We start from the raw sequence: 24734 nt of genomic DNA on the forward strand, positions 1-24734 counted from the left end.
ACCTTGAGCGATCCACCCGCCTCGGCCTCCCAGAGTGCTAGGATTACAGGCGTGAGCCACCGCACCCAGCCTGTTTTATAATTCTTCATGTTACTTTTTTTTTAAAGAGACAAGGTCCTGTTTTGTTGCCCAGGATGGAGTGCAGTGGTACAATCACAGCTGACTGCAACTTCAAACTCCAGGGCTCAAGCGATTCTCCTGCCTCAGCCTCCCAAGTAGCTGGCACTATAGGCATGCACCACCATGCCTGGCTTTTTTTTTTTTTCTTTTTTTAAGAGGTGGAGTCTTGCTGTGTTGCCCAGTCAAATCTTGAACTCCTGGCCTCAAGAATCCTTCCACCTCGGCCTCCCAAAGTGCTGAGATTATAGGCATGAGCCAGCTGCCTGGCCTCTTATTTTTTCTTAACCTTTGTTGGTAATAATACTGCAAGCATTTTATGCCCATAGGTTTTTGCCTCTATTAAGTTTTTCCTTTGAAAAAAATGTCATTGATGATATGCTTGCATGAAAGGTATAAACATCTTTATGCCTTTGCTTTCAAAGAATTTTACCAACTGGTATTTCTATCAGTCTTACATGGTTTTAGTTATTTTATCACATCTTTACTAACATTGAGCATTATTTTAAGAATGTTTGTTGGTTGATTAGGTATAAAAAGCAATCTCAAATTGGTTTAATTTGATGTTTTAACAAATATTTTTCACTGGAAACTTTCATTCTTTCCTTGCATTCCCCATTTCTTATCTTCTCCTTATCCAGTTGTTTAGAGTATAAATACCAGACATGCCCTCCGTTTTATTTTATTTCTACTTCTTGTGCCCAGGTCTGGTCCATCGAACTCATATGTCATCCTGTCGGGTGGATAAACCCTCTGAAATAGTGGATGTCGGAGACAAAGTGTGGGTGAAGCTTATTGGCCGAGAGGTAAAGTTCTGTGCCACTTTCATGGGGTTAGAAAAAAGGCATAGGAAGAGCTGGGATTTTCTTGGTATTTTATGATAGTAAGCATGTAAATGTTGTTAATTGTGGCTGATAATCTTATTTTTAAATCTTGTCACTAGAATCTGTCCTGAATTTAAACCAGAAGGAATGGTGTGGACTATAAAAGTGTGGTGCAATAAGTGTCTGTTCGCAAACTTCCTTCCCTGAAGTTTACCTATACGGTGGGCAGGAGGGAAAAAAGAAAGAAAAGAACCAAAATGAGAGAAGGAAACTTAATATATGGGGCAAGTCTTTGTCATAGACTTCAAAGAATGTCTGCCAGGTACCCTTCAGTTTGGGACAAAACAAAAAAGGACAGAGGACTTACAGTCATTTTTCCTAATATCTATCATCATGCCATGTGTGGGATGTGAGAAAGATCCAAAGGTCCCTGTTAATAACAATTCTGTTCAAGGTATGAAGGCTGTGGGTGTGAGCATAGCACACGAGAAATATGAACACATAATGAGTCCTGCTCTTCTACCAGAGAATGGCAGGGGAGATAGGTCTGAAAGAGCTATTATTCAATAATATTTAAGTGCTTAATATGTGCTAGGGTTGGGGAAACAAGAGTGAACCAGACATAAATGATCCCAGCTGTTATGGAGTTTATATAGAATATAAGTGAAGGACAATCAGGTGTGGTGTCTCATGCCTGTAATCCCAGCTACTTGGGAGGCCGAGGTGGCAGGATAGCTTGAGTTGAGGCCAGGAGTTTGAGACCAGCCTGAGCAACATAGTAAGACCCCTATCTCTAAAAACAATGAAAAATATTAGCCAGGCGTGGTGGCGTGTGCCTTTAGTTCTAGCTCTTGGGAGGCTGAAGCAGGAGGATTGCTTGAGCCCAGGAGTTTGAGGCTGTAGTGAGCTACAATCATACTACTGCATTCCTGCCTCAGTGACAAAGCAAGACCCCCATCTCTTAAAAGAGATAGAGAATATAAGTGGAGGAGATAAATTTTTAAAAAGTAAACAAACATATACATAAAATAGCAAATTATAATAAGTGCTATATTGGGTTCAAATGACAATGGAGGTAGATTTAGATAAAGTTGTCAGAAAGGGCTGTCTGAAGAGATGGTATATGAGCTGAGACCCAAACGAAAAGGAGCTAGTCATGTGAAGAGTTGGGCTAAGAACATTCCAGACAGAGAGAATAAATAACTGGTGCAAAGACCCTGAAGTGAAGAAACGCTTTATGTGCTATAGGAAGCAAAAGAAGACCAACGTGATTAACAAGTGTCTTCATGCTTAATGGAGCTCTAGACCAAGTCCAAAAGGAGATCTAGTCTCCTAAAATGTTCTAAAACCCATTCTGGGTTTATGAATCTCTGAACCAATCACTATGCTGAACTTACCCGGAAGAAACAGGTTTTACTTTCTGCCAGGTTACCTCCACAGGCCTTGGATTTCTAAGCAACTATTTCTGTCTTTCTCCCAGAGGGAGAGGAGTGAGATAAAGACTGTTTCCTAAAATTCTTCTGTGATAGGGTTTGCCTATTATTCTTCTTTGTACCCTCAATGTTCCTAGCACACACAGTACTTAGTCCATTAGAGGAACTCAGTGTATGTTATGACAGTGCAAGTTTTGATTCTTAGATAATTTTAGACTGTTAGTCTGAATGATGTACTTAGAGTTTTTGGTGACTTTGCTTTTGTCTTTTTCAGATGAAAAATGATAGGATAAAAGTATCCCTCTCCATGAAAGTTGTCAACCAAGGGACTGGGAAAGACCTTGATCCCAACAACGTTATCATTGAGTAGGTAAAAGGTTTGGAAAGGCTGAAATCCTTCTATATCCCATAGAAACCATAGAATGCTGTGGTAGATCAGGCTGAACTGGGAACTCTACCGTTTATAGACTTTGTGATATTGATGAGTTATATAACCTTTGTGCTCTTTGGCTTTTAGAGGTGTAAAGTGTAGATAACACTTTGCTGCATAGAGTTCTAAGGTGAAATGTTAACATGCAAACCTCCTAGCATAGGAGTGTGCTCCATCAATAGTTTTGTTTCCCTCCCGTTAATCTCTTTCTGTTTCTGCCCTTTAACCAGTTAGCCCAATAAGCATTCGTGAAGTACTGTTATTTACCTCTCTTCTAATGAGACCATGTCAGGGGGTTAGGGTAATCTAGGAGTAACTCCAGTGGGGTTTAGACTCCCACATCTTGGGATACACTGTGTTCTGAAAACAACACCTTGCTTTCATTGTTTCTTCCGACCTTTCATTTAGGAATGGAAGATTTTCTGTCCATGTAGGTTAATGTCTGGTGATATGGGGAATTTTCTGTTTGTCTCAGAGGCTTTCTTGAATTTCTAACCAGGGATTCTTGGATCCATAAGATCACTTGAAGGAATCTTGGAGGGTTTATTAACTGTTTTTAGGGTTTCAGAAAGCCAGCCAAAATCATACATTTATCCTCAGGTTAACCATGCTGTTATTTTAGATGATAAAAGATTACATTGTTTCTCTCTTGCTAATTAGGTGTCATTGATTAATTTAAAAAAAAACAAGACAAAGATGATAAATGTTATTTGAATGGGATCTTGTTGGTGAAAAGTTTGGAAACCCTTTTGTTTATAGTTCTGAGCAAAATTACTTTGGATATGAAGGAAGGGAAGTGATATTTATTGGATACATATTACTAGGCAGGCATTATGCAAGGCATTTTATATACATTAGTGCATGTAATTCTCCTAACAACCTGCAATGTGGGCGTTATCCCCATTTTACTCTGTATTCCTACATTATAGCTTGGTGCTAAGTAACTTGCTTGTGGTTACAGAGCAAATATCAGGGACTTGAATCTAGGTCTCTCTGACCTTGAAGCTAATGTACTTTTCACCACATAATGCTTCTAGCTGTTGCATGTGACTTAGAGTTTTTCATATTTCTGTAGTTTAGTCCTTAAATATTGACATTTGTAGGGCTGATTATTGACAAAACATTTTCCATGTTATTTAACTCTGGCACTTACTGATTCCATTATAATAAATTGCTTCTGTTCCAAAGAATCCTGTGATACACAGACTCATTAAAAAGCAGGGAAATTTCCCAAAGCCACCCTTACAGTGGTAAAATATAAAATAAGTAAGACAAAACACTGTCTCCGTTTCTCAGAAGAAGGGTAGGGAAGGGAAAGGACTCGCTGGTTTCGCTCTGTACCTGTCTCAATGTATGGACTATTTCTAGTAATAACTAAGGGGCTGAAACAGTAACTTTTGTAAACTATGTCTGTGGCTCTCAGGAAAGAAGCATGGCATAGTGGAATGATTATAGGTTTTAGAGTTACACTTGAATTAGAAAGAGTGTGTATATATATAAAAAGGAAAGAGTGCTAGTTCTGCTCAAACTAGTATATGACCTCGAATAGATAACTTAGATAGATAACTGAATGGATAACTGAACTTCAGCTTCTTCACTATAAAATGGAGATAATGATACCATCAGAGATTCTGGAGGTATCTCAGAAATGATGGAATGATTTCAGTAAAATCTTATTTGTAAGAGCCAGCTTAGTGTCTAGTCTATGATAGACATTTAATATATGCAGCTTCTTGCAATTGTTGTTTTAACTGCCTCTTTGTTTTTCCTCTAATATCAGAGATTACCTCACCCTTTCTTTTGAAAGAATGTATAAGACCTGTAAAAACAGGAGCCATGTCTTATCTCCCATAGTGCCTGCTGGGTAGCATTCATTTACTCATTTATTCAACAAATACAAGGCAATGTGTAATAAATGCTACAAGAATGGTTTAAAGAACGAGTTTAAGGAATTAGCTTGAAGAGGAACAATTGATTTCAGGCCATGATGGTCAGAGAGTAGGTGGCATTTGAGCTAGGTCTTGAGGAACAAAGAAGATTTTGTTAGACGACAGGGCAAGGAACAATATTCCAGGCAGAAGAAATGGTTTGAGGAAAGGCATGAGGCAGGAAAAGCACGTGGCACGTTCGGGAGTGTCGTTTAAGGAAACGAGAGGGTATGGTCAAGTACCAGAATGTAAGGCTTGAAAAGTATGTTGGGGTCAGATTGGGGAGAGCCTTGAATATCAGTCAAAGAATATGGATTTTTTAAAAAGCTTTCGAGTGGGAGAGGCTTCTGATCTGATTAATCTCCCCAGGTACCCCATTGTCTGGCTTCACCCTGTTATGCTCAATATCCTCATGCTGTCTCCAGCTACCCACAGTTTGTTAGCCACCTTTCATTTTCCATCAAAGTCTAGCTCTTACATTGTATCCCCTCAGGCCCCAAAGGTCATCTAATAAGTTACTCTGCAAATGGAAAGGGGCTAAAGTAGCAGTTTCCAATTAGGTGTAGCCAGCATAGTATTGTCTTTAGAAAGGATTTATGACTCACCACACTACAGTTATTCGTTTGTAAGTCTCCCACTGCTGCTAGACCATGAGTTCCTTGAGGAAAAGGACCATGTCCTGTCCATTTTCATATACATACTACTAGCACAGCACTAGCCACTTATTATTAGTTGAACTGAAAAAAAGAAAGATTAATTTGACAATGTGTAGTGGATGGATTGGAGGAGAAAAACTAGAGGCAGGGAGACCAGTGAGAGAGTTATTACTCTCTAGATGAAATGTGATAAAGCCTAAACTATTATAGTATGATGGCAATGAGGACAGAAACGGAGACATCTGGATGAGTGACACATTTGTTGAATTGAGTGTTAGCTGGGAGGTATGATTTGGTTTGTAGTATGTTAGAATCCACAGAGTATTGGAATTGATTATAATGAGGGTTTGCTTAAGCCATACCTCATAGCCACTTGAAACTCAGCTTCACAAACAAGGAGTTTATGATTTGTTCAAGTTAAGTCCCTAAGTTTCTGCCTTCATGTTTGTTACTCAAGTTTCATTATGTGTTTTTTTGTGTTTTTTTTGTTTGTTTGTTTGTTTGTTTGTTTGTTTGTTTTGAGACAGAGTCTCACTGTGTTGCCCGGGCTAGAGTGCCATGGTGTCATCCTAGCTCACAGCAACCTCAAGCTCCTGGGCTCAAGTGATCCTCCTGCCTCAGCCTCCCAAGTAGCTGGGACTACAGGCATGTGCCACCATGCCCGGCTAATTTTTTCTATATATTTTTAGTTGTCCAATTAATTTCTTTCTAATTTTAGTAGAGATGGGGTCCCGCTCTTGCTCAGGCTGGTTTCGAACTCCTGAGCTCAAACAATCCGCCCGCCTCGGCCTCCCAGAGACGTAGGATTACAGGCGTGAGCCACCGCGCCCGGCCTCATTATGTGTTTTGAAAGGATCCTCTCCGATAATCAAATTGACTGTCCCCGCCATCCTTTGAGTAAGATTCTTCTAAGGCAAAAGCTAGGAATTTGAGCATACATTTTCAGAACTTAAATGATATACTTGTCTGCACAGTCCAAGTGGGTAGCTCCTTGTCACATGTGGCCATTTAAATGTAAAGTAATCAAAATTAAATAAAATTTAGTATCCAATTCCTCAATCACAGTAGCCACATTTAAAAAAAAATTTTTTTTTTAAGAGACAGAGTGTTGGCCAGGTGTAGTGGCTCACACTTGTAATCCCAGCACTTTGGGAGGCCAAGGTGGAAGGATTGCATGAAGCCACTAGTTCGAGACCAGTCTGGGCAACATGGCAAGACCCAATGCCTACAAAAATATTTTTTTTTTTTCAGGATATTATGGGGGTACAAATGTTTAGGTTACGTATGTTGCCCTTGTCCCCCCCTCCCCCTACAAAAGTTTTTAAAAAAGAGATGGTCTTGCTCTGTCAACCGGACTAGAATGCAATGACGCAATTGTAGCTCACTTTAACTTCAAACCCCTTGAGCTCAAGCAATCCTCCTGCCTTAGTGTCCCAAGTAGCTAGGACTAGAGGCATGAGCTACTGCCCGCATTCTAATTTTTTAAAAAGTTTTTTGTAGAGTCTTCTATGTTGTCAAGCCTGATGTCAAACTCCTGGCCTCAAACAATCCTCTCACCTTGGCTTCCCAAAGTGCTGGAATTACAGGTGTCAGCCACCGTGCCTGGCCTGGAAGCCACATTTTAAGTGCTTAATAGCCACATGTTTGGGCAGTGTAGACTTACAGATTTATAGAACATATCCATCACTGTATTCTTTTCGACAACAGTGCGTTAGACAGTGTTTGTTTCTTGAGGTCCTACTTATGATGCAGAGAGTGAGGCAAAATGTAAACCTAACCCAATGATCAGAGAGTAAAATACTGTGGTGACACAAAAGAGTAAATTATCTCTGCCTGTGGTATCAGGGAGCATTTCCTAGAAGATGCAGTATTTGAGCTGAACTTTGAGGAAGTTTCAAGTTCAGTGAAGGGGACAGATATGGAATATCATTGTCCTTCTGTTTCCTCTCGTCAGCCTGCATGTCTCATGAAACTGTTGGCTAAAATATGTGAAGTGGTATGTTCATGATGTCAGGTTGAAAAAGTGTACATGGGAAGTGGTTAGCTTTGTTCTGCTTTTATATAGCTATCCCTCGTTTCTTTGGATAATATGGCTGATTTGACAGAATATTCCTCTGTTTTTGCTGGACTGTAGAGACCTGGTGAATGGTTTGAAGATCTTAGGTGTAGGCAGAGTTAAATTTTAAAGAGATTCAGGTAAAGAAAGAATATTTTTGGGTGAAGAGCAAAGAAATTGCAACAAACATTGATACTTAGTGTGTGTCAAGCCTTAGGTTAAGGTGCTGGAGAACAAACACAGGTAATATATTGTAACTTAAGGTCTCACTTTCTAGAGAAGAAAGATAAATATATAATACAGTAAAGTGTGATATGTGCTTGGATTGAAGTGTGTATAGGATTCAGTTAAAGTTTGAAAAAGAGAGTGATTGAGGGTGATGCCCTTCAATTAAATATTTTCTGGTTACCTACTCTGCAGACACTGTGTGTTATAATAAAGGTGAAAAATAAAAGCTATGACAACTGGAATGTTTATCCTCTGCTGATAGGAGTGTAACTTGGTAAATGTGCTATGGAAAACTGGCAGTGTCTGCTAAAGCCGATGCCCTAAAACCCAGCCGTTCCACTCCTGTGTGGAACTAGCATTTCTGAACAGAAATGCATGCATATGTTTGCCAAAAGACATGTACTAGAAAGTTCACAGAAGCACTGTTCATAACAGAAATTATTCAAGTACCCACCGATAGTATTATAGAATACTGTACAGCAATGATAATGAATGATTCCTAACTATATACAACAATATGGATAAATGACACAAACAATAGAAGCAAGACACAGAAGAGTCCATACTCTATGATTCCATTTATATAATTTACAAAAATAGGTAAAAGAACTCTATGCTGTTAGAAATAGTGATTACCCTGGAGAGAGGCATGGTGACTAGAAGGTTGCATGAGACAGGCTTCTGAGGGTGTGGTAATGTTCTGTGTTTTCATCTAAGCACTGGTAACATCAGTATGTTTAAATTGTGAAAATCAAGTGAGCTGTATACTTATGATAAAAACTTTTCTATATGTGTATTATACTTTAGTCAGCAGCTTAGAATTTTTTTTCAAAAATGCTATGAGAATGTGAACAAAGTTTAATTCTGGCTGAGGGACTCATGGAAGAATTGATAGAAGGAGATGTGGTAACTGGGCTGAGCCTTGAACTGTGTGGGTGTGGTGAAGTGGTGAGGTGGGAGTAAAGAGGGCAAGCGGAGCATTTCAGAGAGAGGGAACTACTTGAACCCTCTGGAGAAGGAAAAATAGTCTCGTTTGGCCAGAGCATATTATATAAGTAAAGATGAGGCTGGAAAAGTAGATTAGAGACAGACTGGGAAAGGCCTTGAATGCCGAGGTATGAATTTGGACTTGATTTTTTTAGAAAGCTTTTGAAGGTCTTTTAACCCTTGAGTGACCTGATAAGGCCTGTAGGGTGTTTAGCATGGTGAGTAATTATTAATATATTTTCATCCTGTGCGCATTAGTGAGATGAGGCCTGGTTTCATTCCTAATTGTTAGTTCCAAGCCTTGTCCTGAATGAAAAAATTGAGCTATTTCACATCATTGTTTTCAGTGCCTGTCTTGTTCTGCCTAACACTTTTCCTTCTTTCTCCCTTTTCACTGCCAAACACAAAACAAAAAACCAACATGCAGCATTACCTTGTAGTATCTCTGTCCACATCTCTTAAGAGGGCCAACAGTCAGTATCTTTTTCATTACAGGCAAGAAGAGAGGAGGAGGCGTTCCTTCCAGGATTACACGGGGCAAAAGATCACCCTTGAGGCTGTCCTCAACACTACCTGCAAGAAGTGTGGCTGTAAAGGTAAGGTGAAGCCTCTGCCATTTCCATCTTTCTGTCCTTGTGGATGTACCCTTTACTGGACGAAGGAGGCAGCCCAGTGTGAGTGTAGCTCACCCTGTTTTTTAGCCAAGTGATGGCCTCACCTGTTCATGCTGTTATTCCAACCAGACTCACATAAGAGTTGGTGGCTTGATGCTTTTTCTATTTACTTTTCTGAATGATACTCTGCCTGGACAAGGTCCCCATGAACCATGCCAGGAGGGGTAAGAGTGTTGGATTATGATTAACACTCTTAAGTTTTATCTCCAAGGACAATTATTGTTCTGCACAAATTAAGTGACTTAGAAATATATTCCTTAAAGTTCCATGTTAAGCCCTTTCTTTCTGGGCTTTATCTCTTTAACGTTGGAGTTCCGAGTACAGCAGCCTTTTACTAATAAAGAATATAGGCTAGTCACTTCCTTTTAGCTCTATTTCCTCAGGTTTCCTCTAGTCTCTCTCAAATATTAAAAAGCTCTTTCAGCCTAACTTCCCTTGTTGGAGCTATGATGAGAGGGATTGCCAGCTTCTCATTTTCAGAGTGGCCTCAATTTGTCACCTCCTCTCCCTAGCCTTCCATGCATCCTGCTCTGTTGATTTTTCTGTCATAACTGCTAGCAGATTTGTGCCCTGCTTGAAGTTGTGGGGTTTAAGCCCATACTTATCATTAATATAGAGGGAGGAAGGGAAAAATAAAATTGAGAGAAAGAATACCTCCTCAGCAGAATTATGGGAGCATTCCAGATATTTGGAAAACTCTGATGTATTCCCCTTCTGGGCACTAACCAGCTTCTGGACCCAGAGGTACATAGTAGTATACAAATACATAGCTTTTTGATAATCTTGTACAATTCCTCTGTGCCTGAGACAGGATCTACCACAAGCTCAGACAGAGCTAGACTGTAGAGCATAGCATCTGTTCAGGCGCCCCTCAATAGCACTATAGGCTCAGGGATGGTGGAGTCTCTTACTTTGAACCTGTGTTCACTAGGCGTTACATAAGGCAGAGAAGAATAATGGGAGGTGGAATCATCCCAGTCAGCAAAGTTTAGGCCAAAGGCATGATTGGTTTTGGTGCAGCAGAAAGAGCACAAGGGCAGGGAGACATAAGACCTGGGATAGGTTTTAGTTCTGCTGCTGTGTGACCTTGAGCTACTTCTCAACTCTGGGCCTTAATATCCTCTGCAAATGTAGGATGTTGGATTTGATGATCTCTGTGGCCCTTGCCAGACCTGACAATCTGTGAATGTTCAGTACCCCTAGGTGACTGTGCCTGTCTCTCCATGTGTTACCGTGGATATAAGTGCCTACTTCCTGCCAGCTGCCTAAGAGCTGTCTTCCTTTAGGGCTTGGCCTGCCACTTGGCTTCCCTCTGCTAAGCATCCTGCTCTCTGGAACAGCTTTTCGCTGTCAGGAATAAGTTCCAAAATCTTTAAAAATTAATAAGCCCCATTAATAATGGCACGTAAGCCTGCATTTTCATATCCTCTGTCATTTCCAGAGCAACCCTAAGACTGTGTTTCCCACAGCTCTAAGACCAGCTGCTAGTCTGGCCCTGGTTGAGTGAGCAATGCCATCTTGAGGTGATGGAAAATCTCCTCTGATCAAACAGCTGCTCCGAATGATCTCAATATTTCCTGAACCAGACCCTTTCAGGAGCCTCTGGGGAAGATCCACCTGCTGGGAGGAAAGACTGCTTCCTCCGTCCCTACCTTTTCTACTTCTCTTCTGCAGGCCACTTTGCAAAAGATTGCTTCATGCAACCGGGTGGGACCAAATACTCTCTTATACCTGATGAGGAAGAGGAGAAGGAAGAAGCAAAGTCAGCAGAGTTTGAGAAGCCTGACCCCATGAAGAATTCTTCTAGAAAAAGAAAGAAGGTAAGTGCTGTTTTGCTTTTATTTATTATATTTCTTCAAGTTTTAAAATGAAAATATGAAAAGCCAGGTGTGATGGTTAATGCCTGTAATCCCATTTCCTTTGGAGATTGAGGTGAGAGGATCACCTGAGGCCAGGAGTTTGAGGCCACAGTGCCCTATGATTCTGCCTGTGAATAGCCACTGCACTCCAGCCTGGGCAACTTGGGGAGACACTATCTCTAAAAAGAAAAAATTAAAAATTAAAAAAAAAATTTTTAATGAAAATGTACCTTTTGTAGAAATTTTAGAAATACTGGAAAACAGGCTAGGCACAGTGGCTCACACCTGTAATCCTAGCACTCTGGGAGGCCGAGGCAGGAGGATTACTTGAGCTCAGGAGTTCAAGACCAGCCTGAGCAAGATAAGAGACCCCGTCTCTACTACAAATAGAAAAATTAGCTGGTGTCATTGCCCACACCTGTAATCCCAGCTACTTGGGAGGCTGAGGCAGGAGGATCACTTGAGCCCAGGAGTTTGATGTTGTAGTGAGACACAATGACGCCACTGCACTCTCCCCAGGGTGACAGAGTGAGGCTGTGTCTCAAAAAAAAAAACAGAAAGGAAACAGAGCAAGTCTCTAATTCTCTTCAATTCTGTGAAGGCTGAGAGAGGTGAGGAAAAAAAAAAAAAAAAGAAACAGAAAAATCTGTAAAACATAAAGAGAAAAACCAAGGTATCCTATAATCTTTCCACCCAAAGAGACTCTTGTATTAGTATTTTTGGTATATGCTAATCTTTTTTTCTAGGTAATAATATAGATATTTATAGCTACACGTACAAATACAAAATTATGATCATACTAGATATAATTTTATATTCTTTTTTCATTTTACTTATCAAAAGCATTTTCTAGTATTCTTAAGTATTCTTCAAAAACTTGATTTAAGAGCAACAGTATTTTACCCTATGGCTGTATGATGCTTTATTTAATTATTTTCCTATTGTTGCATATTTTATATTCCAACCTACACTTTATTGTTTTCTTTGGATAAATTCTTAAGATTAATGAGTTAGGGCTATAAGGCTCTTGATATATTTTATCAAATTGCCTTCCAGAAAGTATTTATCTGTCTTCAGCATTGTGTAAGAGCACCTGTCTCACTGAATTCTTTCTCCTATCTACTTCTTAGAGCAGAGCAATTCATAAAACAGACATTATGGTGCAGAAAGAAACAGTGCATTTGTAGCATGCTACACAGAGAGGAAATAAAAGAACTATGCTATAGTTCGATCAGGAAGTAGTTCTCCTATCATGTAGGATTGTTCAAAGTGTGGCCAATTACTGAGTTTCGTTTTTATTTATTTAATTTTTATTTATTTCTTCTTTTTTAGAGACAAAGTCTTGGTCTGTCACTCACACTGGAGTGCAGTGGTGCGATCATAGCTCACTGCAGACTTTAACCCCTGGGCTCAAGTGATCCTTCTGCCTTGGCCTCCCCAGTAGCTAGGACCACAGGCTCCCACCACCACACCTGGCTAGTTTTTCTTATTTTTTGTACAAATAAGGGTCTCACTGTATTGCCCAGGCTGGTCTTGAATGCCTGGCCTCAAGCAATCCTCCCACCTCAACCTCCCATAGTGCTGGGATATAGGCATGAGCCACTACACCTGACCTTTAGATCTTTGGCAAACTCGTGTTGAGTGGTTGTTTTGTGCCAGGCGTTGCAACTCTAGGAATACAAAGACTGTGAGGAGGTCCTTGCCCTCACTGGTCATTATCTGAAATTGAGATCTTTATTTTGTAAATGAGGAAAAGGGCTCATTATACCATTATAGGAATTAGCCAAATATATGAATAATAATTTATTGATATGTATATTCTCTCCCTGGGTGATCCTATATCTTCTGAGACTTTAGCTGCCCTATTGACTTCCACATCCCTAACACATCCCTGAGGTATCCCACAGGTACCTCAAACTTTTGCTTGGAGTGAATCGTGTCCAGGTTTGAGGCCCTTCTGTGCTATTTACCACCTGTTAATTTTGGACTCTCTAACTTTAGTTCCTTCATTTTCAAAGTGGGCTCGTTGTCATCTTTGATGACACAGTGTTCCTTGCAGAGGGATGCCCAGCTTCCCAAAATAGATATTATTTTTGCTGATAATAATGTACTGACATTATTATTACTGACAAGTAACTTCCTAATTAGAGTTGACCATTATGACTATCATTATCTATTTTTCAGCCCTCCCCACTAAACACATACACACACCTCCCACCACACAAACAACTACCACCACCAAAACCCTGTTTCTATCCTTCTATTTTATATTACCCATTTTAATGGCAGCAGTACCCTCCCAGTCTCCTAACAAAGAAACCAACGTGTCATTTATTTTCCTCTCCTTTCCATCCCGCATCTAGTCAGTCACCAAATGCTGCCAGTGGTACCCTTTAGGTACATATCTCAAAATTCTCTTCCTTCCTCCCACTCCCCTCACATCTCTCACATTCAGAATATTGAACTAGCCTAGGGAGTTTTAAAAAGTCCATATTTGCTCTTAACCTCTCAAGTGCCAAGTTCGTAGGGCCTAGGTCTGGGCATCTGACTTTTTTTTTTTTTTTTACAAAGCATCTTCTTCATCTTGCTGCCCACTCTTCTTCATTGTTGATTTCTCACCCTCTGCTTTAACTCTGAATGTTGGAGTGCTCCAAAGTAATCTCATCCTGTTCCATGGTTTTAAAATATGATCTATATACTAATAATCCCCAAGTTAAGTATTTCTATCCTTATTTTTATCCAAATCTGCATTTCTATCCCTGACTTTTTCTGTCTAACTCCAAGTTTAGATAATAGGCTGCTCGCTTGACATCTGCATCTGGTTGCCTAGGTGGCATCAAGCTTAACACACCCCAAAACTCTTAATTTTCCTGCCCAAAGCTGCTCCTTCCACATTCTGCCCTGTTTTAGTGCATGGATCACATTCACCCATTTGATCAAGTCAAAATCTGTAGCCTTTGGGTGTAGTGGTTTTTATTTGTTTGTTTTTTAAGTTATGGTAAAATATACATAGCATAAAATTTGTCATCTTAACCACTGTAAGCGTATAGTTCAGTGGCATCAAATACATTCATATGGTTGTACAACCACCACCACCATCCCTCTTGACAGACTGAACCTCTGTACCCATTAAACATTAACTCCCATTCACCCCTCCACCTTGCCCCTGGCAACCACCATTCTACTTCCTGTCTCTATGAATCTGAGTACTCTAGGTAAATCATATAAGTGGAATCTTACAGTATTTGTCTTTTTGTGACTGGCTTACTTCACTTAGCATAATGTCCTCAAAGCTCATCTACATTGTAGCATGTATCAGAGTTTCCTTCCTTGTTAAGGCCAAGTAACATTTCATTGTATGTATATACCACATTTTGCTTATCCCTTCATCTGTCATAGACACTCAGGTTCCTTCTACCTTTTGGCTAGTGTGAATGAGTTGTTGTGAACATGGGTATGCAAATACCTTTTTGAGACCCTGCTTTCATTTCTTTTGGGTATATACCCAGAAGTGGAATTCCTGGATCATACATTAATTCTGGTTTTAATATTTTGAGCAACCACTCTGGTGTTTCCCATACCATTTTACATTCCCATCAGCAATGCACAAAGGTTCCAATGTCTCCACATCCTTGCCAACACCTGTTTTCTGGGGTTTTTTTTTTTTTTCTTTTTGGGAGTAGCCATCCTAATGGGTATAAAATGGTATCTGTTGGTTTTGATTAGCATTTTCCTAATGATTAGTAATGTTGAACATCTTTTCATGTGCTTATTGGCCAGTTGTATATCTTCTTGGGAGAAATGTCTATTCAAGTTCTTTGCCCATTTTTTAATAGAGTTGTTTATTTTTGTTGTTGATTTGTTGGAGTTCTTTGTGTGTTCTGGATATCAATCCCAGCAGGTATATGATTCGCATATATTTTCTGCTATACTCTGGACTGCTTTTTATTCTATTGCTAATGTTCCCTATTTTTTGCCCTTAAGATTTACATTTTTCAAAGTTGTGATAACACATAACATAAAATTTGCCATCTTAACTATTTTTAAGTGTACAGTTCAGTAGTGTTGCGTATACTCACATGATAATATTCTTTGCACAAAAAAATTTAATCTTCATGAAGTTCAACCTACTTATTTTTTCTTCCATTGCCTGTGCTTTTGGACACATTCAAGAAATCATTGCCAAACCCATTGTCACTAAGCTTCTCCTCTGTGATTTCTTCTAAGAGTTTTATAGTTTTAGCTCTTACATTTGGGTCTTTGATTCATTTTGAGTTAATTTTTATATATGGTATAAAATAAGGGTCCGAAATTTTTTTACATTAGGATAGCCAGTTTTCCCAACACCACTTATTGAAAAGACTGTCCTTTCCCCATTGAATAGTCTTGGCACCCTGTTGAAAATCATTTGACTGTATATGTGATGATTTATTTCTGGGCTCTCTATTCTATTCCATTGATCTATATGTCTGTCTTTATGTCTGTACAACACTGTTTTGATTACTATAGCTTTATGGTAAGCATTGAAATCAGGAAGTATGAGTCCTCCAGCTTTGTTCTTCTTTTTCTAGATTGTTTTGGCTATTTGGGGTCCTTTGAGATTTCATATGAACATTGGGATAGATTTTTCTATTTTAGAAAAAACATTGGGATTTTGATAGGGATTACATTGAATCTGTAGATTGCTTTGGGTAGTGTGGACTATTAAGTCTTCCAGTTCATGAAAATGGAATGTCATTCCATTTACTTATGTCATTTAATTTCTTATAGCAGTTCAGTATACAAATCTTTCACCTCCTTAGTTAAGTTTATTCCTGGGTATTTTGTTCTTTTTGATGCTTTTGCAAATGGAGTTGTTTTCTTAATTTCCTTTTTGAATTGCTCATCGTTAGTGTATAGAAGCACAACTGATTTTAGCATGTTGGTTTTGTATCCTGCAACTTTGCTAAATTCATTTATTAGTTTTGTGGAATTTTTAGGATTTTCTACGTGGAAGATCATGTCATCTGCAGACTAAAATAATTTTACTTCTTTAGCAGATCTAGACTTTTAAGTGTGATTCTATTTACATGTTCCAAGGATTATTTTTTCTCTTTAACCTTTTAGCAGGTAAATGATACTTGTCAGTTTCCTAAAGTGGTTGGATAGATATCTCACCTCTATGGGTCTTTGGCTGAGTTCTTTTTGGACTGCTGAATACACCTAGTACAATTAGTTATTCGTTTGTTTCTAAAGCTGCTTTGAGATACGTATTTCAGTTCACCAAACCAATTATTGAGGATCTGCTAGGTATGAGGCTGTTTATGATCTGCTTAGTCAACCCATTTTCCTACCCTCCATTGCCCTTCACTTAGTAGAGCAGTGGTCTGATGAACAACAGCAGTAATAGTCATCATGCCTTTTTTTTTTCCTTTCGTTGAGACAAGTTCTCACTCCCCTGGGCTAGAGTGCAGTAATGTCATCATAACTTATTGCAGCCTCCAACTCCTGGGCTCAAGTGATCCTGCCTCAGCCTCCCAAGTAGCTGGGACTACAGGTGCATGACACCTTGCCCAGCACCTTATTATTTTTTTAAAGTACCTTTGTGTATATGAACTTCTAATTTGTGAGTCCTCTTTAATTAAAAAAGGACTATAGGGAGTTGAAAAGGGTGAAGCTTCTCTCTTGATGCCCACTGTTTCTACCAAGATAGCATCTAGCATCATTGCCTTTTCACCTCTTTTTAATCCCTGCATTATCTTTTATGCCTCATATTTATTTAGTAATTATAGTTTATAAAATACCTTCCTATTTTTGTTTCTTCCTACCCTTATACAATCCCATGAGGTAGCCAGAACAAGTATTATTATCCCACCATGTTACACATGAAGAAAATGGAGATTCCTGAAGTCACACAAATATAAGAGATAATACTGAAATAAGAACCTGGGTCTTCAGATTACTAACAATATTCTTTCCTATGTATCACACTTAAATCATTCATTTGTTTAGCTCTTCAGTTAGTCATTTACTGAACAAATATATATTATCTGCCTCATATACGTCTAGCATTGTATTGGGTACTTGATATATCAGGACTCATAAAGTCACTTTTTGGCTGGTTTTTGTTACCAGTTATACCTTAGCAGCCATGCGATAGTATCAATTGATGTGTTTCTGTTCACAACCGTGAGTCAAGATTCCAGGCTTCCTGTCTGTTTCCTTTTACCCTCTAAATATTTTATTCCAATTGGAGGTTGGCTTTCCTTACCAGTAAAAACGTCTACCAGAGATGGACTCTTTGGTGTGTGAGAGTGGCAGATTTGGGTGCCTGTTCCAGAACTAGTCATCTCAGGGAGCCAAATGTAGAGCAGAGTAGGTTCATCTGAAGGGAAATGCCTTTAGCAGTCCATGCTGCTGAGCTGGACAGTGGATGGCAGGAATGCCTGGTGTGCAGAAGGCATGTGTGATAGCAACTCATGTGTAATCAAGGCTATAGCACCAACACTCAAGCAGCTGATTGCATACAGAGGAAGATAAATAGCCAAGGTGTGTATGGTGGTAAAGGACAGAAGCTCATTCCATGGAGGTTGTTGGATCTCATGGACATCCAAGGACAGGAAATGAAGTATAGCCAGGCCACATAGACTGGAACCAGAAAGTCAGAAACTAAGGTTTGTTAAGTTCTCATCTCTGTTTCTTCATAAGTCTGCTTCATTGTCTCACTTCTTTCTGCAGTCTGATGGGAGACAGTGTTTTAATGCAAAGCCTCTAATACAAGAGAAGATGCTAGGCATTTTGAGGAACCGGAAAATGGCCCAGGGTAAAGAAAGGATGTCAGTTGTTCCGAATAATGGCTGTCACATAATAGGCATACATGTACTAACTACCTTTGAATAGATAGACTTCATAATCTTTGCTATCTGTAGTTCCTTGGGTTCCTTCACTTAGTGAGATCTACCCTCAGTTGGAAAATAATAGTCATTGACTCCTACTACTGCTGGTGGGTAACTATGAAGGGAGCAGGGGCAGGAGTAAGAGATCTTCCTAACCTTGAGCCCCCCACCTCTTTTTGTTAAAACATAAATATATCGAGTGCATGTGTTTATCCACAAGTCCAAGATGCATTCATTGGCTTAGTTCTGTGTACCTATTCAGGATCATGACAATTTCTGTCCCAGTATCTGAATGTTATGTCATTTTTAGGGGGCATAATTAGAACCAAAGGAAACTATGTGTTGCAAATGGAAATGAAGTGGTTGGTAAAATAGGAATGGATGTTTTTGTACTGAATCCCTGGATAATCTTCTGATGAACCTGTGGTCTGTTGTTTGCTGGTCTCTTTCACTTATCATATGCCATCGTAGGTCTTTCTGAATCACTGCTATACTGTGAGGAAGCATGTGCCTTGGGAATCAAGCTGTCCACTCATAATACTGAAGTTTAGCTATATTTGATTCAGAATGTAATTTTCTCCTTTTGATTTGACTACTATGATTGCTCTCTGCTCTACCATATACAGAAGAACAAGAAATATTCGAAATGTCATCCTTTTTGGCTGTAGTGCTGGCTCTGTGCTTTTGTCCAGAGAACAACTTCTGGTGCCTATGTAGAGAAAGGATACCAGTCCAATTCCATTCCAGTAGAGCAGAGAGAGTTGCCCAGGGTAGTCTGCTCAAAAGCCTTCAGTGATTCCCTTTCTTCTATGGCATAAAGTCTGACTTCTTTTAAGGCTCCCTACAATCTGTCCAGCATGCCAGCATCATCTCCCATAAGTCCCTCTGCCCCCTACTCAACTGTATTTCACCTTAATTCATTAATAGAGCTTCTACTATGTGCTAAGCTCTATTCTAGTCACTGCAGGTATGATAGTGAACAAAATAGGTAAAATCCCTGTCTTCGTGGCACTTGGATTCTAATGGTGTAGATATAGACAATAAATTGGTAAACAAATACAAAATGGTAATAATAATATATCAGGTAGTAATAAATGCTATAGAGAAAATTAATTTGGTTATGGGAGATAGGGAGTACTGAAATGGGGATGGGGCCAGGTAACTTACCATTTTATTATTAGATAGGGTGTGCAGAGAGGTAGCTAAGCTCCCAGCTAAAAACCAGGTCCCTTTGGTAGAGTTGCAAGGGATAAGAAAACAATAGAGAAAAATGGAAAATGAAAGAAATAAAAGAATACACAGAGACAAAGATATAGTTTTATAAGTTTATAAAAATTATAGGCAAAGCGGGATCTCAGGGGGCCTAGATCTTCTCCATGGATCTCAAAAAGCCTCGAATGAGGTCTTACATGGTAACTTATAGGGAATAGTGATTAGTTGCCAGGGGTAACAGATTTACATAACAGCAGGTAGTTCCTCTTAGGTTAACAGATTTTCAAAAGGCTTCTACAGATCCTTTCACTAATTCTATCTATGTGAACAAATGGTTACAAAATCTTTCAAAGATTAAGTTCTAAGGTAAATTTATCACTTAACAGAGGGGTTAAACAGAGATATATTGGCTCCATATTTATTAGGTTATTGTGAATGGAGACAGGTAGTCTGGAGTGTTTAAATAGGAGCTTGCTTTTAGCCATATGGGCAGCTGTCTGTTGGGGGGGCACTCCATTGTCAGCTCTCATCCTGAGGTTTTTAACAGATTCGCTTTGCTTTACAAAGCAAATCCAAACCTTTACGTCTGAGAAACGAGGCGCCTTGTGGAATACAGCCGCTACTGTCTTTCAGAGACGCCCTTCCAAGTGCAACAGCATTTGAAGTGCAAACTAAACACGTTCACATATTCCTTCAGGGCAAAGCTCTGCAAAACTCCTAAGACAGATCCTGTCTGCAAAGGTGTTTGTGCAAACACGTTTATATTAATTCATGGAGCAACAAGGGTAGAAGGGCAGGCCTCTCATAAAATGTCATTTGAGTGGCTATATGGAGGAAATGAGGAAGCAAGCTCTTGAGATAAGTGGAGAGAGGACATTTCAGTAAGTGTCATAGCCAGATGTTGGTAAAGAGCTGGGCATGATTACGGAACAGTACGAAGGGGAATGTGGCTGGGGTGAAGTGGATGAAAAGAGAGTGGTAGGAGAGGAAGTTAGATCAGAGGGAACCAGATCGTGGGTGTCCTTATAGGTGATTGTGAGGTCTTCAGTTTTCACTTAGAGTGAGATGAATGTCATTAGAGATTTTCAGCAGAGGAATGACATGATCTGACTTAACCTTTTAAGAGAATTATTTTGGCTACTGTGGGGAAACTTAGATGGTCAGAAAGCAAGAACAGAAGCAGTAAACCAGTTAACAGGTAATAATCCAGGTGAGAGATGATGGTGGCTTGGACTAGAATGGTAGTGGTAGGGATGATAAGGGAGTTGAAATGTGGATATATTTTGAAGGTAGAGCTGACAGAATTTGTTGAGGGATTGGATATGAGGAAGGAAAGAAACCAAGTGAAGATGATGCTGAGATTTTTGGACTAAGGAACTAGAAGATTTGAGTTAAGAGAAGAAATGCAGGAGAAGGCAGTGGGAGCAATCAGTTTACTTTGCGTTGCTGTCTGTGGAGATGGGAAAGAAAACTGGGGGAGACTAGGTTTGGGAAGGGGCAGGGATTAGGAATTGAGATGCCTGTCAGATATCCAAGTGAACTGTAGGCAGTCAATATATAGTTTGGAGTTCAAGGGAGTGGCCCAGGTAAGATATATAAATTTGGGAGCCATCTACATATAGATGGTATTTATGTTCATAAGATTATGTGAGTTTACCTGGAGAGTGATCACAGGGAAGAGATGGAATTTAAAGACTGAGCCCCAGCATGCTCAACATTTAGAAGTTATGGAGTTGAGGATGAACCAGCAAAGAAGACCGAAAAGGAACAACCAGGGAAGCTGGTGGAAAAGTAAGAGCGGGAAATTAGGTAAGGAATATGTTCTAAGTAAGATGGTCTGTGTCCATATTGACTGATCAAGTAAATGAGATCCAACAATTAAGCACTAGATTTGGCTATGTGAACATCATTGGTAACTTAGACAAGGCCTGTTTCAGTAGAGTGGTGGGGTGACAACCTGATGACAATTGTTTAGGAGGGTTAGGTTTCTTTTTTGTTTTTCTAGTGGAAACTATTATAGCATATTTGTTAATTATTGAGAATGATCCAATAAAGAGGGAAAAATTGATGCAGAAGAGAGGAGACAATTCCTGGATGAATGTCTTTGAATAGGAGAGAACGACTGGGATCTAGTGCATAGTAAATAAGCCATCCAGGGTAATTTGTCAGGATAACTTTCTGAAAGCTCTTTCGTGCATTTGCCTTATCCTGTCTTCTGACTGGAAGGCTCTCACTTCCCCTCTTCCATCAGCACCACCACCACCACCACTCCACTTGCCAAAACTATAGTCATGCTTCAAAGCACAACACATGGTATATCCTTCATGAAGCTATCCTCAGATTGCTTGTACATTATTATTTGCCTTGTGTATAGTGGCACATTTTTTAATTTTTTCATACATCACTTACCATGGCCTGCCTAGTATCTTAATTAGTCTTTCTCCCTGACTGCCCACTTTGTTCCTTGAAGGGTTATGATCCCTGATTTCTGGCCTCACTCAACTATTATTACAAAGGACAAATTAACTAATGAATATCCTCAGCTCATAGAAGGTACTCAGTAAATATTTATTGAATGAATTACTGTGTGGTGATAAGGAGTTTTTCTTTCCCTTGTTTGATGAAGTTGGCTTAGATTTGGAGGGGATGGTGCCATGCTCCTCTGCTGGGTGTGTGTACTTTGCATCCACCCAGCATCTGCATGCTTTGTGCTAGTAGGTGCTCTATTTGTCAGAATTATATTAAGCATTTGTGGTCTCTTTATCTGCTAAGCAACCCTGTATGTAACTGTGGCTCTCTAAAGTGCTTTGTAGGCAGTAAATTTCAATAAGTATTTGTGAATTGATTGATAAGCATTTTTCCTCTGATACTACCTTTTCCTTTCAAGCCCAGGTAAACTGGTGCCTTGTAGGCAAGTTCTAGCTAGGAATCAACCTCTGTCCTACTTCCCAAAAGTTTATCCTAGAGCATCAGTTTGAAAACCAAGTCATTTCTTGAGAGTCAGTCATTTCTGAAGAATAAATGCTTATTTGCTTGATTGATTTCTAGCCACACCAGTGCCTTTTGGTTTAGAAAGAACATCTTCCTTGTGATCCAGCCTGAGTCAAATCCAGGTTCTACCACTTGGGCAAATCACTTCATCTCAGTTAACCTTTCTGAGGTTATAATTTTCTTTCCTGAAAATATAGAGATAATTATGCCTACTCTGTAGATTTGTTGTGACTTGAGTTATGTGTGCAAAGCACCTAACCCAGCATCTAGAAAATTAAATAATAAATGTTCACTGTTTTATTCTCTTTTCTGTTTTTGCTTTTGTTTTTCTCTCACACTGGGCTGCTGCTGTCTTGTTTCAGAACTATAGGGAAATGAGCGGACTGGCTGCTCTAGCAAGGGGCACGTGCCTTTCCTACCGAGCAATCGTAGAGATATTTGAGCAATGGCTTCTCTCCAGTGCCCCTCCTGGCCTGTCTGCCATGGGCTCACACCCCTGGGTCATTTTTTTCACCCTTTATCTTCTGTTCCCCTTTCCACTTGAATGCATTCGAGGGAGCAGATGCTTATTTCACCTTCTGGCTCTCAGCCTTCCCCCACCACAACTCCCAACTTTCCTCTTCAACTGTAACTTCTGAAGTGATGTTCTTCTGTTCTCTAGCTCTAACAATGAAAACGATGCCACTTACTGGAGAACTGGATTATCTTTTTTTTAGGCTGCAAAAGCGTTTTGTTTTTTTTTTTTGAGACAGAGTCTCACTCTGTTGCCCTGGCTAGAGTGAGTGCCGTGGCGTTAGCCTAGCTCACAGCAACCTCAAACTCCTGGGCTCAAGCGATCCTACTGCCTAAGCCTCCCGAGTAGCTGGGACTACAGGCATGCGCCACCATGCCCGGCTAATTTTTCGTTTATAGTTTTAGTTGTCTGATTAATTTCTTTCTATTTTTAGTAGAGACGGGGTCTCGCTCTTGCTCAGGCTGGTCTCGAACTCCTGAGCTCAAACAATCTGCCCGCCTCAGCCTCCCAGAGTGCTAGGATTACAGGCGTGAGCCACCGCGCCCGGCCTGCAAAAGCATTTTTGCATCAAGATTGAGGTCTAGAAGGCCATCTCCCGGAGCCTTCTATTTAGCTAGAGTCTATGTTCCACGATGCCAGGGCTCTCCAGTGATTTGTTTTTGTCTTCCCTCCTGAGGCCACATCTTTGAGAGAAAGCAAAGTGAAATAGTGCCAAACTCTGTGTTAGATAGTACAACAGCCTTGCAATTTTAGCCTTGGTCGACTCACTTTATGTTTTGCGTTGCAGTTTCTCCATCTGTAAAATGGAAATAAGCCATGAATTCTGAGCCTACCAGATTATTACTATAATAAGATAAGGGGCGCAAAAAGCTTGATAAACTAAAGGTCCATTCAGGTATAAGGTGGTATTATTACTCTCCTCGCTTATTTATCCAGGCTGGGCCAGGCTTGGAGGGAGCTGGTTTCAGACTCTACATTTTCTTACTTACTTTCCCAGGACCCTGCTGGTTGGAAGGCCCATAGGAGGAGTAGGAGCCTCACCCTTTTCTACTCTCTCCCTTTCTTCTCCCATAGTCTCTCCATCTTCTTAAAATCTTGCTGAGGCAGTATAGATATTTGAAATTCAAGGAAGACATTTATGCAATGCTTAAAAACTGCCAGTACTGCTCCATAGAAACCTGGGAATCTGTCTCCTGTCCTTTATATGGGTTTGTATTGTTACTTTGGCAGCATGGTATGGTGGGTATAGTTTTGAGAAAATTCTTTCTGAGCTTTGCTCTTTATCAATATAATCTTGTGAAGTTGTGGTGACGGTGAGAGATGATGAATATTCAAGGGTAGCAGGTAGAGGCTCATTATTTGATGGCAGTTATTTTCCCTAGAAGCAGAGTCTAATAGAAACCAGAATGGGAGTCAGGAGTCCTAAATCTTTTATTTGTGATCTTTGATATGAGTCACTGTCTCTAGATAGACTAGGTAATCTCTAGGGACCCTTTTAGCTTTAATATCCTATGCTTTTAAACATGAAAGCAACAGATGCTTGCTTTTTTTTTTTTTTAATCAAGCTGGACAGAATTAAGGAAAAAGTGAAAGCCCCCTGTTCTTCCCCCCATTCAGTTCATTCCCGAGGTAACGCTTGTTACCAGTTTGATGCGTCCTTTCCAGTGTTTTCTGTCTATATTAAATATATGCAGGTATGTGTAAATATCTACATAGTATATGGTGTGCGTGTATATATAAACAAACATGTTATACACACTGGAATCTACAATATATAATGTATATGCCTTGGTTCTTTTACTTGTTTTGGCTATTTTTTCTTTTTGGTACTTAAAGATTTACTTTTTTGTTTTTAATTAATGTCTTATAATTTATTAAGTTGCTCCCTATTGATTATGTGCTGTGATTTTTTTAAAAGCAAATATATACATACAATGTTGAGTTTTTAAT

General features: G+C 39.7%; 1 protein-coding gene across 1 annotated transcript in view; it reads left to right on the forward strand.

Moving 5' to 3' along the window:
* Nucleotides 1-24734, forward strand: part of ZCCHC17 (zinc finger, CCHC domain containing 17) — a 58522-nt gene that overhangs the window by 32870 nt on the left and 918 nt on the right. Inside the window, exons 4-7 of the mRNA XM_012642336.1 lie at nucleotides 823-923; nucleotides 2649-2740; nucleotides 9155-9255; nucleotides 11008-11153. Of these exons, the coding sequence (XP_012497790.1) occupies nucleotides 823-923; nucleotides 2649-2740; nucleotides 9155-9255; nucleotides 11008-11153 (440 nt within the window). The remainder of the gene's footprint in view (nucleotides 1-822; nucleotides 924-2648; nucleotides 2741-9154; nucleotides 9256-11007; nucleotides 11154-24734) is intronic.

Source organism: Propithecus coquereli, unplaced genomic scaffold (assembly GCF_000956105.1).
Source record: "Propithecus coquereli isolate 6110/MARCELLA unplaced genomic scaffold, Pcoq_1.0 Scaffold178, whole genome shotgun sequence".
Taxonomy (NCBI): Eukaryota; Metazoa; Chordata; class Mammalia; order Primates; family Indriidae; genus Propithecus; species Propithecus coquereli.